Raw genomic sequence first — 18,086 nt, forward strand, 5'->3', positions numbered from 1 at the left:
GACATGTGGACATATTTCTGTAATAAAGTATATTACAATGTTCAATATTATAATTTGTATTATTAATTTACACATTTCTGACAACATTTTATTTATGCTTTAAATAGGATATTGTGTTATGCAGCTTAGATATCCAGAAAACTGTGCAAACTGGTAAAAAGCACTTATGTGTTTTTAACTCTTCACAGTGCTTAGCAGATCAACTAATTATATTTACTTTTTCCATTAGGATTTCAAAAAGATACATTTATGCATCTGAGAACCATTGAACCAAGATGCAAGGCATTTATAGATTTGCATCTGCAGATCTGTCACTTTGGTCAGCATTCAATTGCTATACAAAACATTGTCCAGAAAATTCAGTAACAAAAACAACTCTATTTAGACCTTTTCTATTGGAATCTTGGGTCGCATTTTGGTACATTCACATTCTTCTTTGAATTGTTGCTGGCAAAAATTAGTCTGTGTCTTTAACCCTTTCTCTTGACAGGTAGGACAGCATGCAGTGAGGCCTCCCTCATGACACTTCAAGCAAGTCAGAACCAGTTGGCAGCACTGAGGGGTGGAACATAACTTGTACTTGTCCCAGGCTGTGCCACAGTAACGACAAGCTACGTAAACAAAGAAGATTCAGTTAGGCAAGATGGCCAAAAAAATATTGTACAAAATGAATTTTTGAAGGGTGCTCACACCCAAAACATCCAAAAAGTTGAAGTTCCCACTTCTGTACCTTGCATTTTCCACTCTATGTTATACTCAAGTCAATAAGCAAAATGGTGAAAATGTAACAATTAAGACGTTTGGGTTAAGTTGTTATTTTGATATATATAGTGACCTTATGGGACGTGGCGATACTTAACATGTTTATGATTATGTTTGAACTTTCAGGTTTTTTATATACATATATTCTTGGGCACTTGACCCCAAGGCAGAGATGGCTAACCTTTTAGAGACCAAGTGCCCAAACTGTGATAATTACATGGACTTTGGTTTTCAAAGTGCCAACATGGCTATTTAGCCTAAGATTACCGACAATACCACTCCATAAGGGACATACTGTACTGCCACATGATATATGACCAATAATATCACTAGGCAGAAGCAACTGTGTCACATCCTGAAAACAGACCAGATTTACTGAGAGCGTGCGCCACTTTTGGATTATCTGGCGCAAACTGCACATTAGTGATGCAAACTGCAGGCAGTTTTGATATATTTGGGCCATTATATTTATAAATGCAATTAGAGAAAATCTGATTTGTTTTTGCTTTGTCAACATAAAAATTTTTTTAATTCAGGCCTCTGAAAAGATGACTGAGTTGAGGGCTTCTTTTCTTTTGGGGTGTTTTTACGGGGCTCACTGGACAGGTTAAGATTGTTAGACGCACCAATACCAAATTTGTGTGGAAGTGGGATTTGTTGGGTTATTTTTCTACTGTTCTTGATTTTTACATGAAAAGTAGGTGTTTGGAGAATAACAATTTTTTACTTTTTCATTTTGTCTTACTATATTCTCTTGTTCAAGTCCAAGTGTAAATCAGTACTTACTAGATATGATGTCATCATTTGAAGATATTGTGAAGCGTCCATCAAACACAAAAAGTTTCCCTCTGAAAAATCCATCTGGGAATTGATCTAGGTATTTATGAATGCCTCCCTTCAGTTGATATATTTCTTTGCACACGGCCTATTAAAAAAAAAAAAACTATGAAATAAGCAGTTGTAGATAAAGAGGACAATTTTAAAAAATGTAGATTCCACAGTTCCTGTTATTTGAATCAATTCTCCAGCTGACTTCCGTCAGGCACCATCAGCAGAATAAAGATGCAGTCTAGATTTGCACGGTGGGCTGATCAAGGTTCTATTGTCTTAAAGGGGAAATACAGTCATAACACTCAACTTTCTGGGCGTGTGACACCCTAGGAAACAGTAGTACAGGGTGCTAAGCCAATCACTTTATGGGTAGCAGAGAACAGAAGCATCAATATTGAAGCAGTGGAGGTAGGTAATAAGTCATCATTTTACTGACCCCTTTAGAGCCCCCATCATGGGCAATTTTATCAAGTTTAACCCCTTGGTGAATTAGAACATACAAGTACGTCAGAAATGTGGTCTGTTGCCGCATCCTGGCCTACATGTACAACTCGGCGATCCCCCGGGTTTAGTAGTGGAAGCCGTGCAATTGCTGCGGGAGCTTGGCTGTATGTGAAGTCCAGGCTCCTGCAGTAACAGCTGGGAGCTCTGAGCTTTGCCGACTGCTTGGGTTGTTCATGTCCCACCCTGGGACAAAGCAAAACAGTAAAAAAGAAAAAAAGGTTTTTAAAAAAGTGTAAATAAAAAAAGAATAAAATAAATTAATAAAGACCCCCTAAGGCCCCATTACATATAAAAATCAAATTTTACATTATAAAAAAGTGAGACTCACTACAAAACACTACATATTGGATATCACCATGTCTGTAACAACCCGTAGAAATAAAATTGATACTGAACCCGTACAGTGAACTATAGAATTTTTTTTTTTTTTTTAAACCCACAACAATTATGGTATTTTTACATCCAACCTGATAAACAAAAGGTAAAAGGTGATCGAAAAGTAACATTTACCTCAACATGATAACAAAAAGTACAGCTTGTCCCACAAAAAACAAGCCCTAAAACAGCTCCGTATGTAAAAAAAATATATATAAATATTATGCCTTATAGAACATGGCGATGCAAAAACATGCAATTTTCTCAACAAAACAAGGCAACCTACTGCCTACAAAGGAAAAACTAAAAACCCTAAACCAGAATGAATGATTTTCTAATCCTCACCAGGAAAGAGTTAATAGAATCTCATCACTTTGACCCACCCTAAATGATGCACCTGAAAATTGGATCTCATCCTGGAAATAATAAGCCTGTAAAATGTGACAATGCAAATCTGCTCTATATATCTATATCTATATCTATATCTATATATATATATGTGTGTGAAAAATTGCACCCACAATTCTAAGCCCCATAACAACCTAGTAAAATGCATAAAAGATGCATAAAAAGCCATGCCAACATAAAGCGAACATTCAGGAAATGTTATTTTTAAAGGTATTTTGGGTGCTGTGACTAATTTACAATCTTAAAATTACCTGGATATGTTAAAGCATTTGAAGGTTATAACCACTTAAAGTGACAAAGGGCAGATTTTAAAAAATCGGGCTTGTTCCGGAAGCCCTAAAGTGGCTTGATCCTTAAGGGGTTAAATGGCAACAGCTGCAATAGAGAATCCTCATGACACATCTGTAGACATCCTATTTAATATATCAGAGAATTACTTATCCTGGATCAATTGCAAATGATCATTATATCCAGGCCCAAACTTGCATTAATGCAACCTTAACCCTTTCAAGACCTGTGACGTAATAGCATGTCACGGGTCGGCTGCATGGAGAGGGCTTACGGACTCCATGTTAGCCCACAAATCGCCACCAGCAAAGCCACTGGCAGCTTCAAACAGGAAGTAAAGAATGAACTTTATGAGTAGGACTTTTCTTTACACAAACAAATTTAATTATTTGCTGGAATATGCTTAAACTCTACCTGACGCCTGGGTCACACTGCATAGAGAAGGCTCAAAGGCTGAACCCTCTCCATGGCCGGCAAGTCTTTGCTGCATATTGCTGCTCCCCGATGACTCCACAGGGAGCGACGATCCTCAGCAAGATGGCGGCAGCATTGCCGGCGGCAATCGGCAGGAAAACACCCGCGATTGGTGCTAGCACAGATCGCGGGTGTTTTCCTGCTGATTGCCGCCGGCAATGCTGCCGCCATCTTGCTGAGGATCGTCGCTCCCTGTGGAGTCATCGGGGAGCAGCGATCGGTCACCATGACAGCCTCGGGTCTTCTGGAGACTCGAGGATGTCTCGTTTTAACCCTTTCATTACAATCAGCACATTGTAATGAATGAGGAGGAAAATCCCCATATACTGCCATACAATAGTATGGAAGTATATGTTAGGATTAGAGATGAGCGAGCACTAAAATGCTCGGATGCTCGTTATTCGAGACGAACTTTTCCCGATGCGCGAGTGCTCGTCTCGAATAACGAACCCCATTGAAGTCAATGGGAGACTCAAGCATTTTTCAAGGGGACCAAGAGTCTGCACAGGGAAGCTTGGCCAAACACCTGGGAACCTCAGAAAATGATGGAAACACCATGGAAATGGACAGGATACAGCAGGGGCAGCATGCATGGATGCCTCTGAGGCTGCTTAATCGCACCATTATGCCAAAATTATGGGCAACAGCATGGCGATGACAGAGTGACCGAATGAGGCTAGATAGCATCTAAAACATCCAATAATTATCCCTGACACTATAGAAGACGGCATGCAGAGGTAGCGGCGGCAGCGGCAGGCTAGAGAGTGGCATGGCGACATACCCCAAATGGACTCAGGCTTCAAACCAATTTAAAAAATTCCTTTTGGCGAGGATAACGTGTAGCACTGTATGTATCAGTATTTTGACTGGTTAAGGCGGCAGAGAGGATCCAAAGGAGGTGAGCAAGAAGCATTGAAATGATTTCCTACGGTATATTTAGTCGATAACACAGCATGGTGGCGACATAATGAACGAGTTCCATAATGTATCTGGTGAAACACCCGAAAAATGAGACAGCTCGTTTGATAAGGGGACGACATGTGGAGGCAGCCATGGAGACGATTTCCATGATTAAGAGCGACAGTATGGGGCATCCATATTGCGCTGCTATGATTGCAACTTCAGGTCTCCAGCATGGCGGCGACAGATGCGCCGAGTTCCATTATGTATCTGGTGAAACACTTGAAAATTCTGCCTGACACAGCTCGTTTGATAAGGGGATGATGTGCTGTATTTCCTCTCGTGCTCCAGCGCCTGGGGTATAGACAGTTGAATTCTGGATTTTCTCTTTGGATACCAGAGTACCTAAAGGCTTGAACGCTAGATAAGATATCATTCTGTGTTATTAATGAGCAGCAATACTAATTATTATACTTGTACATTCCATACTTACATATGTTGTCCTTCTCTCTTCTACTAATAACAATAATTTATTCTCCTTCTCCATGTTGCCGATAAATTTTATTAACGGTATGTTTTCTTCTGTTAACATGTCAATGTTTTTACATTTTGCTGTATGTAATATTGGAGCCCCGTGCAGTCAACTCCGGCGACGCGGCCAGTTTTCCTGTTCTGCGTGGGGCGGGGCTTCCTGCAAGCGGCTCCTTTAAAATAGCGTTTGTTTACATACATCACTTAGACACTTGATAAAGACACGCAAGTGTTGAAACGCGTCGGTCTGTGGCGCTTTATCTGTATGTTCCCGATGTGGATTTAAGCCTTCGGAAAATAAAGATTTCATTTTATATCACCGAAAAATGCTGTGCTGGACCTGTAACTCTCTACTGTGTTTCCAAAGAATAAAGTAGACATGTTATTTGTGGCGCACAGTGAAAGCCGTAAATTCCAAGCCCACAAGAACACGCCGTAAATGCGCTTTTTCACCAATTTCACTGCATTTTGATTTTTTTCCCCGCTTCCCCGTACATGGCATGAAATATTAAAAACCGTCACTATGAAGTGCAATTTGCAAAATGCAGAAAACAAACTAACAGAGCTCTTTACGTGTAAATTAAAAAAAAGTTATAGATTTTTGATTTTGGGGAGTGACAAATAAAAATGAAAAAAAAAAAAAGGGCGAGGTCCTTAAAGGTTTAAAGGACATCTACCACCATTATCAAGGATGGTAAACCAAGCACACTGACATACTAGTGTGGGTCCCCTCTGGCAGGATCTGCTCTTCTTTTAGCTTCTTATGCCCTTGTTTTCAAGAAAAAAAGGCTTTTTAAAGATTAGGCAAATGAGCCTAAGGGACTCTATAAGGTTTAATGGAGCTTAGAGCCCCTTAGGCTCATTTGCATAATTTTTTTAAGCCTTTTTGCTTAAAATCAAGGGCATAAGAAGCTAAAAGAAGAGCAGATCCTGCCAGAGGGGGCATTTACCAGTATGCCAGTTTGCTTGGTTTATAATCCTTGATCCTTTAATTAAGTTAAACTCAAATTTGATTCATTTTTTTAAATGAAGAAAGTTCAAATTTAAGTAATTATCCTGTATGATCTCCATTACAACAAGGTTCCACCAGAAAGTCATAATATGAAGTTCTCTATCAAAAATTCCATGTCTGAAATAAGAATGGCAGACAGGACTGGAGCTTGAACAATGCAACCACTGTCACATTGTTCAAATTAATCCTGATCAATCCACCTCCAAGCAAGTCCAAAGTCAGAAGCAAACAGTGGTTGACCGCGAGCCCCAGCATGTTGATCTGCATGCTGCTTCTTCTCTAGTTCAATGTCCTTGGACTGTATGTGTTTTGAATAGCCTGGAGGATATTTGTGAAGTGGAATGTATAACCTGCCCTGGAGAATAGACAGGGAGACCCAGTAACAAAAGACTGAGCAGAAGGAGTATGTCCAATGGATTCATTGGCATAATGTAAATGGTGGGTATGGAATTGTGGAATGGAAAAGCCTCTGGAGCAGTCCTTGTTGGCCAGGATAGATATACAACCTTCGAGGGAAGGGAACACTTTCTGAAGGAGAAAAAAAAACATGCTTTCAGAGATTTAGAAGCTTGAGAGACAAATATGGGACTTGGGGTGTTTGGAACTCCACCTTAATGAAAAATTGTGTAAATGATTATCCAAATATAGTCCTTGTTCTGGTTGAGGGATAGAGCCCATGCCATGATGTTGTCTAGTGATGGAAGACCATTATTCATTAGTATCAGAGCCTTCATGAGAACATAAAGCTGAGAAGGACCAGAAAATGGAAATGTCCAGAGCCAATGGTGAACACAAGGTACAGATCCTCAAGCACATTGGCTAAGCAAATAGAGTGACGATAAAGAGAGAGTATTGCTTTGAAAGAGACTGCTGTGGTGAAGAACTAAAACCAGGTGTGTGGTGATAATATCTGTATTATAAGAGAGAGACTCTAAAATTCTTCTGCTACTCTAAACACAGAGTGGAGGCCAGGGCAATCAACACCCCAGCAGTACTCACCCAGAACCGCTCATAAACAGTTGATCAGGCATTCCTGCTTTCCTAGATGCCTTGACTTGTACCGTCACCTAATGTATTAAAGGACGTGTCCTACTTAGGCTGCTCATTCCGTCTTGAGGATGGGAGGGGAAACTGGGGGCTTTTAATTTATGCATCTGCCCGCTGCAAGCCTCCTCCTGCTCCCCCCCCCCCATCTCAGAATTAGGATCCGGCCTGTGATGAGCGTGTGAACAATAGTATTAATTAAAAAAAAAAATATATATATATAGAACAGCAAAAAAATGGCAGCACTCCGAGATTTGTGGAAATCAGAAAAACATACTCATTTATTCACACGTGTCAAGGCGACGTTTCGGCTCCTTGCATCTGGAGCCTTTCTCAAGATGCAAGGAGCCGAAACGTCGCCTTGACACATATGTGAATAAATGAGTACGTTTTTCTGATTTCCACAAATCTCGGAGTGCTGCCATTTTTTTGCTGTTCTATGTTTTGATGGACCTTGGTTCAGGTCCTGGGAATTGCACCCGAGTTCATAACTTTTCCCGAGTGCTGCCTCACCTCTTTGTATCATATATATGAAAAACTCAATAAAACAAGTATATAAAATATCATGTTACCTTTGACCTGAGATAAGCAGAACCACGTTCACAACGAATTCCTCCAGTACAGTACATTAAGACAGTTTTATCTTTAAAAAACTCTAAATTCTGATCAACATAGTTTGGGAAATAGCTAAATTTTCTGATGTCTGGAGCAAGACAGTTCTGGAATTGGCCCTAAAAAAAGAATACAAAAGTAAAGAAACATATCTTTTTCTGTAATATTTGTAAACATTACTGTGTATACTTAAAAATAAATGTATAAAAAAAAAAAAAAAACCAACCTCACATACTCACCTTCCGGCGCTCATCAATGCCTCGCATGGCTTCCTTATTCTCTTCATGTGTAACAAAGCGGGAGAGAGACTTTCATTAGTAGGGTGACTGACTGACAGCAGGTCATTTCATCATTAGGAGGGACTGCAGGGCATTTAATCATTAGGGGGTTAAAGGGTGTTTCATTATTTGGGGGAGCTGCATTAGCATTTCATTACCAGAGTGGTTGCATGGGGCATTTTATTATTAGGGGCTCTGTTGCAGGGCATTTTATTACAAGAGGCTCTGCTGCAGCGCATGTCATTACTAAGGGTTTTGCTGTAGGGCATTTAATTACTAGGGGGTCTGCTGCAGGGCATTTCATTACTGGGGGAGGCTGTGACCAAATGTGTTTCCCACCCTAGGTTTATACTCAAGTCAATACGTTTTCCCAGTTATCTGTGGCAAAATTAGGGGCCTCGGCTTCTACTACCCCTATACTAACCCCTATCCCTACCAGGCATTTCTGAAAATCTGGTTGCATTATTGGTCAGAGCAATTTTTACAATTTTGATGTGTACAAATAAAACTGAAATTACAGCATAAAGTATTTCACTTATACTACTTATTTTCTAAAAGCAGATACTTGCTGATTTTCTAAATTACATTAAAGAGTTTATAGACATAGGTACATACATGGAATTTTGGTGTAAAATTTTATAAAAAAAAATAAAAATTTACTTTGATGGCAAAAATGTGCCCCAAACAGAAAATATTTAGCTTTACATCTCCTAAAAGTAATAGATGAACAGAGGTAGATTTCACAGATACCTCATAGTCATATGTTCACATGAATAAATCATCATAATCACTCAAACTGAAAAAAAACTAAAATGTGATTTGGAGCTAGACATTTTAAGACAGTCACAACCTTCACAATGTAGGAATAAAACAGATTAAAAAGTAAACGCACCACTTATATTTTTTGAAACCAATCTACCAGGTGATTTCATTTGTCTTGATAACCACCATCATGCAAATTTGTGACAAACACAAATTATTTAAAAAAATGCATTGAAAATGCAATGAAAACATTCTAACATTTGTAAATAAAACTCACATAAAAGCAGATGTTTTAGCACAAATAGGAATGTAAAAATAATAACACATCAGAAATTGGCCTAATAAAATCACTACCAGTATGTTATCAAGCAGCTGAGCAGCTTCTATATCATATCTTTTCATGGACCAGCTTAGTGGCATCATCCAGAAAAATGAACTTTGAAGTGAGATACAAGTTAGATGTATAAAGTCAAGGAGGCGATAGTTATCACTGAAGCTAAACTATCCCTTATTTTGAACACCTCCTCCCATGTGACATGATGCACCGGACTTCAGGAAATCTGATCAATGAGGTCCCTGGACCATCAATTACAGTGAAGGGGCTTAACTTCAGTTGAAAAATTCTCCACCTCGTTGACTTCATGAAATCAATATACATCTTACATCAAAGTTGATTTTCTAGATGATGTCACCACACGGGATCATGAAAGAAACAGGATGTAGAGCCTGCTCACCTGCTTGACAGCATACTGGTAGTGGTTTACTTGGACACATTCTGATGACAGGTTCCCTTTTAGGCAGTGGTTCTCAACCTGTGGGTCGGGACCCCAGCGGGGATCGCCTAAAGCCATCGGAGACGCAATTTTACTGTGTTTTTACTGCGAGTTGCATGGTTTGGGGTCACCACAGCATGAGGAACTGTATTGCGGGGTCACAGCATTAGAAAGGTTGAGAACCACTGCTTTAAGGGGTTAATAACCAATAGGTAACTTACATGTCATTACATGGACTAATAGTTTTGCAACTGAAATGATACACATTTATCATAGAGGGAATTGTTATTGGTCAGCTACACATAACCATCAGTCTCACAGTTAGTCTAACTGACCAAGAACGTAACATATGAAATTAGGGTAAGAAGTATGAGTAATTTATCGTTGCCCATCACCATAAAGTGGTTGGTGTTTCACTAAATTTTAGCCTTCTTGCAAATCCACGTAGCCCTTGCTTCACAGCAGATTTGACCATACAAAGCTGCAGACAGTGTTCGGTAGCAGACCTGGAGAAGTACCATTTAGAAGTATTTTTAGAAGCAGAAGTACCATGGAAAATAAATTTTATTCCAGGAGTGTAGCTGGGCAAGGAGCATTGGGGAGTTCTTTATCTCTGCATTCACACTGCTTCCCAGTCCTTCTCTTAAGGAAGGGACTGTGCTGTGTTTAGTGAAGAAATCTAACACTGGAGTGAAATGAGTTCAGCAATAATCCTGAAATATTAATGCATTTTTCACAGTGCGACTGCTACTAACAACATACCAAGCTAATGTTTCACAGCTCTTTAGTGGTGCTACCCAACACTTTGTATAATCAAAACTGCTAGTTGCCTCCTTTTAACCTACCATCTATACTCGAGTATAAGCCGAGTATCAGCACAAAAAACGGCTTATACTCGAGTCAATAATAAAAAAAAAGGTAATAACTCACCTATCCGGCGCTCCCTGCAGATCTTCTCTTATACCGGGGGCAGACTGGGGCTGGCTGTATACCGGGGGCAGACTGGGGCCAAATGGCTATATAATGGGGGCAGACTGGGGCCGAATGGCTATATACTGGGGGCATGCTGGCTGGATGTATATTGGGGACAAGGGGCTGAATGGCTATATACTGGGGAAAGGCTGTGACCAATGCATTTCCCATACTAGGCTTAAAAGCACCCTCGGCTTATATTCGGGTCGGCTTGTACGCGGGTACATACAGTATATGATGCTTTTCCTCTTCTATTTTGCTTATGTTATTATTAAGTGTGCCCGAGTGACTAAAAGAAGTCTAAAGTCCTTTTTAAACTGCTGTGTTATTTGCACTGTATATATTGATTGCTTTCCAAAATATTTTTATGAGAAACAATTACTTTATACCTGTAATACATGTGTCCATACTGTTAGAGCAAGTGTGCCTCAATCATAAATAGTTCCTAATGGTTCACATTTATCAAAGCACAAGCGGAACAATAATACATACTATTCTGCTTTCATAAAAGTTGCGGCAGTCCAATAAAATTGTGTCTTTTTCTTCTTGTGAGGCAGACAAATACTGTTCCACTCTTTCATGAAACTCTTCTGGAGTAAGATGAGTGGCTAAAAAAAATAAAAAGTAAGCAAATTAAGGGAAGTACTGTAATTTTCATAATTTTGCACAATCTATGTTTTTAGGCGCATTGCAGTGCACACAAGAGTTCACCGTGTGGCAGTAAATCTGGTCTGCGCCTTTTTATGTCTTTGTATTTCGCCTGCTTCTAGATGTTGGTGCTTGATTTACGATTGGTTTGTGCCTAAAAAGTTGCAAAAAGAATGTGCAAAAAAAAAAGTACCAGGAAATGCAGGCATTAAGAACTCCTAAACCAGATGAATCAAGCAGTCTATGCTACTATAATGCATTAGACATGCAGTAGAGCTCCTAAGATAGAGATCTTAAAACAGTATAATAATAAATACCCATGTTAAATTTTTATCTATAATAAACATTTTCAGGTTTAAATGGGACTTAAGAATTATTAACAAATATGTTAAATGTTAACGTGTTATTTGTAAAAGTTGGATAGCATAAATTAATGCACCAAATTTACAGGCCACTTGATTGGTGTATCTTGAGGATTTTATGATATATCCAGATCCTTTACACAGTGGAGTAATGAATTGGCCCAACAACATGGGGATTTTTGTACTTACCGAAAAATTCCGTTGCTACATTGGGGGACAAAGCATAGTGGCCGGGGTCTACACCCACGAAGAGCCTGACACTTGGCAGGAAAAAAAAGGTTTTGGCTCTGCCTCGGTGAGCTATGCCCTCACCACAGGCCTTATGCTGATCAGTTTGTGCAACAGCAGTAGGAGCAGAAGATATAAGATAAACTCAATTTAAAAAAAGAACCAATGTTGGTGGTTTGTTTGTTGGTGGACCTGGAAGCGGGCTTTTTAGAACCAGGATTAAAGATCTTATGACGCTATGGCTTATAGTCAAGATATTGTGGAAAACAAGACACTGGTTAGGGATGGATGGTTACACTGCCCACACTCCTATTTGGCCTTATACACTTTACCCAGAACTAGGTAAGCTCACACCATTCCAAAGAAGTGACCTGGATGGCCCAATTTTATGAGGATTCCAATTTAAAATCTTTTTAGTTTAGTCTCCCCACTCTTGCTTTTTCCAGCTCTTACAACTCAGACATGCCATAACACAACAGACATGCTCTGTGTACCCGGGTTGGCTCCACTGACTCTTAAGATTACTACAAGGGGTTCTAATGGGTTCCAATTGCACTTTTTTGGCTGGACTGGTGCCGCTTCCTACCTATGGATCTTCATCACTGTAGGTTTCCGAGTTGTGGTACATTTTGTAAGGTAGTGCTGGGAATATTGCGGGGACTGTGGATTTTCACCCAGCCTACAGATGAGGACATTTAAAAGCATATGGACTTTTTATCAGGGGGGGGGGCGGCATGCTCCAATCTTCAATAAAAATGTATTGGATTAAAAAAAAAAAAAACACACAAAACTGAACAGCATAAGGCCTGTGGCGAGAGGATGACCCACTGAGGTGGAGCCAAAACCTTATTTTCTACCTATAGTCAGCCTCCTAGCGGCCAGTTGAACCTCTTAGACCTGCACCTCTTGATCCCCATGGTTTGCCGACTCCTATCTTATGGCTGGGGATGAAGGGATGGCACGCATTCATGGGCACTTTTTATTCAAGTCCATGGGACCACTAAACTTAAAGTCTATGAACTCAAATAGGGCTCCGACAGAGTACATCAAAGAGTGGCCATCTACCACCAGGATCGAGTATTGTAAACCAAGCACATTGACATATTGGTGTGTGCCCCCCCTGCCATGGTTTTTACAAAAAAAAGGCTTTTAAATTTATGGAAATGAGCCTCAGGGACTCAGGGATGTCAGTGTGTCATTGTGCTTGGTCCTGGTGGTAGATGTCCATTAAAGTCTAAATTACTATGTTTATTCACATACCTGTTTCTTTATAACTAACTTTCTGTGGATCAACACCCATTGGCACAATTTCATGGAAAACCCCAACACGAAGATCAGGAAAACAATGTGCTCCTCCATCACTTCTCTGAAAAAAACATTCACCCAGAAATAATCAATAAGAGAACACCACACAAGCTTGCATAATTTTATACATAAATTACATAGGCAGCATGGAAGGTCTAGTCCCTGGTACACCAAAATCTACATTGGTATAGATAAATACAAATTGCTACACTAAATGACAGTTCCCTGGGAACCGGAAATATACTGTATGTTTGGAAAACTCCACACAATACAGTTCTTACTTGTAATCCGATCTTGTGCCTGGTAGACGCTCTTTAAGAATATAATTTTCTACTTAAAAACTGAACCTGTCTAGCCCCCCCAAACCAAAGGTCCTACCTCATTAACTGTAGTGAGTTGCTCTGCATAATGATTTTGAAATGAATCAGTGGCTCTTATGAACTGTAAGATGATCCTTATCCCCCACTCTGCATTGTCATCCTGTGAATTGAGTCAGACAGGTGTTCCTGAGCGGATCTGAGTCAAGCTGCAACACCCCCTTTCCTCTTCTGTTCTCTGGTAAACACGGCCCCCTGCAGCACAGGAATGGGTATGAATGACATCTGTAAAAGGCATGCAGGGGATGTGTTTACCAGAGGAGGAAGGGGTTTTTGCAGCCTGACTCAGGAGCACCCACCTGACTCAATTCGCTGGATTACAATGCAGATTGTGGAGTTCAATATCATCATGTTGAGAAACTACAGTAAATGAAGTATGATGAATACCAACATAAGATATCCCAGTCCCTTATGTACTATCCTACTACTGACAATAAACAAACAATACCAATGGAAGTATATAGGATGCCTCAGTAACTACACATAACGAATTCAAAATTCCAATATAGCTTTATTAAATCGGCCATCAAAAAAACATACAGTTAAAAAACACACATAAAAACCACAAAAGATGTGGCGGTGGTCATGAATAATGCAGTACATGTAAATACATCCAAAATTGCAAACACCAGTTTGTACACAATCAGGCTATAACCAATAATATTACCCACCAGGGTGTAATGAGCAGCCAACAATTGTAAGGTAGTAGGTCTGACCACCGCCACAGCACCCCGCCACAGGGGTGGCGGTGGTCAGACCTACTACCTTACAATTGTTGGCTGCTCATTACACCCTGGTGGGTAATATTATTGGTTATAGCCTGATTGTGTACAAACTGGTGTTTGCAATTTTGGATGTATTTACATGTACTGCATTATTCATGACCACCGCCACATCTTTTGTGGTTTTTATGTGTGTTTTTTAACTGTATGTTTTTTTGATGGCCGATTTAATAAAGCTATATTGGAATTTTGAATTAGTTATGTGTAGTTACTGAGGCATCCTATATACTTCCATTGGTATTGTTAGTAAATGAAGTATGACCTCCGGTATGGGGGTGCCATACAGGTTTCTTTTACAAATGAAATTTTGTTCAAAGTCAGACTGTGTCTACGTATAAACAGCTGAAATTGCAGTTATTGTGCTACATTACCCAGCAAGAATAGAACAAACCAAATCTTACCTTAAAATCTTCTAAACACATCTGTTTAAACACAGGGTGTGACAGCATTGTATCTATATAAAGCTTGGTAGAAACTTTGCTTCCTCCAACTGTGCCATTAATTCCTTCTGAGGCAATACGAATCTAATTAGTAAAAGAGTTAAACATAAGCATAATAAGAGTTCTACATTACCTACAGAAGTCTACAATGTACTCCCTTCTTATAAAGTTTCAGACAGAATGTTTTTCAGTTGGATTCCATAAAAATAAAGTTGTGTCATGTTCAATTAGATGAAGTATGGTCAGATACAGTACAACTGAAACTAGGCAATAATAGGTGTGGGGTCAACAAACACTAATCAGCTCTTTTATATTACAGACAGAGACAAAACCCAGCACTTCCATCCATCCAAGTAGCTGCTACACTACAAAAAGGGTGGTTAGTTTCCAGCTGTTTATAAAGCAAAACGAGAGATTGTTGGGTTGCTAGACTTCACACCTTCAATGATCACCCATTGCTCATTACCATTTTTTATTTATTATTATTATATGGTTAGATGATTATTTGGTGGCTGAAAACCCCCCTTTGATGTTAAAACCACTTACTTTTCCTGTAAGATACAGCAGATTACACAAAGTCCTTTGCCAGTCACATATCCACTGTGGATCACATACATCACAGTAGCAATAATAAAGAAGAACTTCCCCTTGCTCACTAGAAAAAAAACAAAAAAAACCCACTTAATTATGACTTCATATTAACTGTGCTGACACCACGGCCATGGAGCACATTCAGCATATGATGCAATCAGAATTCACTCGGAGCACGTGCTCCAACTAATTACTATATAATATATAAGTGTGGAGGATATTCTGACCAGAGGAATTATAGGACATGAATCAGAGAATTTCTCCTAAGATTGAAGATCCTAGGCACATAATTAACAAGGCAATAAGTTCAAATTAAAACAAATGTATAGTCTATGAGATCCATTATCTATATGACCTGTTCAGTTTGAAAAGTGAATCTCTCCTATTGTGATTGCTTGAATAATGAGGTACTCTTGGAACAGGTTGCCAACCTCAACAGAGATCATTTTGGGTTCTTCGTATTCTCAGCAAATATTACCATATAGCAGTGGTGGCGAACCTTTGGCACTGGTGCCAGAGGTGGCACTCAGAGCCTTTTCTGTGGGCACTCAGGCCATCGCCCCAGGACAGAGCTCACACTTCATTGACTGTTTGGAACTGCTGGAAAAATGCAAAGGTTTTGACAGAAGATCTTTGGACGTCATCCTGTTGGACCAACCATTCTTCCTGCACAGAGAGACCCTGGAGAGAAGCTACAATGATAGTCTGAATTGCCCCCTCCTTCTTTCAACTGTATTGGTGGGCTCAGGTGGCCAATACAATTAAAAGATGTTGAAGAACAGGTTACAATAAGTTACTGCGTAAAATGCCATGTTGGCACTTCACGGTAAATAAGTGGATTTTGGTTGTTGTTTGGGCACTCGGTCTCTAAAAGGTTCGCCATCAGTGCCATATAGTATAAAGTTTTAATATGAATGCCTGAAAGTGATATATATATATATATATATGACCCTGCAGCTTTACATCAGGGACTCATAATACCAACCACAGCAGAAACCAGCCATTGGGATCTACTTTCAGCTGCAATTTTAAAGGCAGCAGGGGGAGGAGTTTAAGGTTTGTTATGCAACTCATTCTGCGTCAGTAATTGAATAAACCCATAAATTGTTTTACGTTACATGCTTAATTATGGTAAAAACCCACTGTGTGAGATAAGTATGCATCCCATCCACAATGATGGCTCTGTAAATTGCTGCAGATTAGCAGTCAGTGATTCCACTGTGGTAGAAGACAGGCGGATCCTTGTTAATGGGTATGCTAGAGATACCTTTGCTCTGAATATTATGATGAATTGTTTTTTTTTTAATGTGGATTAGAGGTTAGTTGTAGTGGGATAAGCACAAGCACTTTACGCTACACCGAAACCTGGGTTTCAGCTGAGTTAGCACCAAGTATCTTTTTGTACCAATAATGTATTCACCCAGTGTTTTGAATAAGTCCTATATAACCCTCCATGAATAACTAGTAACATTTAGAATTTATCATTCCCATTTATCACCCTGTACTATTCTGGCATATTAGTATAATTTTAAAAGTTGGTTTAATAAGGAATTATAATTTAATGCTATAATATAAGAAGATGTTGTTTGTATGATGAAAACTTATACAATTTTCCAATATACTTTCTGTGTCAATTCCTCAGTTTTCTAGATTTCTGCTTGCTGTCCTTCTATAGAAAACAATATGACCATGGTCACATAGGTGCCCAAATCCTATCATAGAGAGTAATCAGAGCTGTGTGATATAATGAGCCGTGGACCTGTGTCATCATGGTCAGATTTCTGTCGACAGGAAATAAACAAAGAAGCTTTCTATAGAATGACAGCAAGCAGAGATCTAGAAAAACATGAGAAATTGATACAGAAAGTGTATTGTAAATCGGAAGTCATTTTTTTGTGACTTTTGATTGTTTATTTATATCAGTTCTAGGGAAAGGTGGGTGATTTTAATTTTTAGTGTTTTTTTAATTTTTCAGACCTCCTAGGGTACTATAACCCTAAGTTGTCTGATTGATTCTACCATATACTGCCTTACAATGTACAAATCAAGTCTTTGTGTGACCCAAGGCTGTCATTGCAACGGAACACCTCTCCCCGATGGTCACAGGGAGCAACGATCCGAGCCAAGATGGCAGTGTTCATCAAAGCTTCCAGTGGAGATTGACGGGTTAACACCTGCAAACACTCATCGGCTCGCAGCTGACGCGTGATGTACAGTAGTAAAAAAAAACTGTTAAAAAAGAAAAATTTCAAGTCACCCCTCTTTTCCTAAAACTGATATAAAACTAAATAAACAGTAAAAATCACAATCATGTTAGGTATCGCCATGTCCCAAAATGCCTGATCTATCACAATATAAAAACTATTATTCCCGGCAGTGAACCTCATAACGTAAAATAGCACCCAAATGTCCGAAACATCACTTTTACACCATTTTACATCACATAAAAAAATTAATAAAAAGTGATCAAAAGGTTGCACATTCCTCAAAATGGTAGCCATGAAAATGTCAGCTCATCTAGCTAAAAAACGTTATACCACTCTGTACACTGAAGTATGAAAAAGTTTTAAAGTTGTTTTAGTTTTTGAAAATGTATTAAAACACAGTAAAACCTATATATATTTGGCATCACCATAATCGTACCGAACCAAAGAATAAAGCTATAAATAAATAAACAATAAAAGTCCTAAAAACAGAGCCGCCAAATGCGTTTTTTTTCCAATTTCACTACGTTTGGAATTTTTCTCCAGCTTTCCAGTACACGGCGTGGAATAATAAATAACATCACTGAGAAGTAATACCCAGAAAATAAGCCCTCACACAGCTT

General features: G+C 39.2%; 1 protein-coding gene across 5 annotated transcripts in view; it reads right to left on the reverse strand.

Annotated features, from left to right (window-relative positions):
• TSTD2 (thiosulfate sulfurtransferase like domain containing 2) overlaps nt 1–18,086 on the reverse strand; it is a 23,608-nt gene continuing 5,522 nt past the window's right edge. For all 5 annotated transcript variants that reach the window (XM_072154654.1, XM_072154648.1, XM_072154642.1 and 2 more), the window contains 7 exons: nt 15,215–15,323; nt 14,630–14,752; nt 13,025–13,130; nt 11,019–11,134; nt 7,702–7,860; nt 1,549–1,687; nt 1–611 (listed from right to left, as the gene is read on the reverse strand). In XM_072154654.1, coding sequence (XP_072010755.1) covers nt 382–611; nt 1,549–1,687; nt 7,702–7,860; nt 11,019–11,134; nt 13,025–13,130; nt 14,630–14,752; nt 15,215–15,323 — 982 coding nt within the window. In that variant the 3' untranslated portion in view covers nt 1–381. The remainder of the gene's footprint in view (nt 612–1,548; nt 1,688–7,701; nt 7,861–11,018; nt 11,135–13,024; nt 13,131–14,629; nt 14,753–15,214; nt 15,324–18,086) is intronic.

The sequence above is a fragment of the Engystomops pustulosus genome, chromosome 1, assembly GCF_040894005.1.
Source record: "Engystomops pustulosus chromosome 1, aEngPut4.maternal, whole genome shotgun sequence".
Taxonomy (NCBI): Eukaryota; Metazoa; Chordata; class Amphibia; order Anura; family Leptodactylidae; genus Engystomops; species Engystomops pustulosus.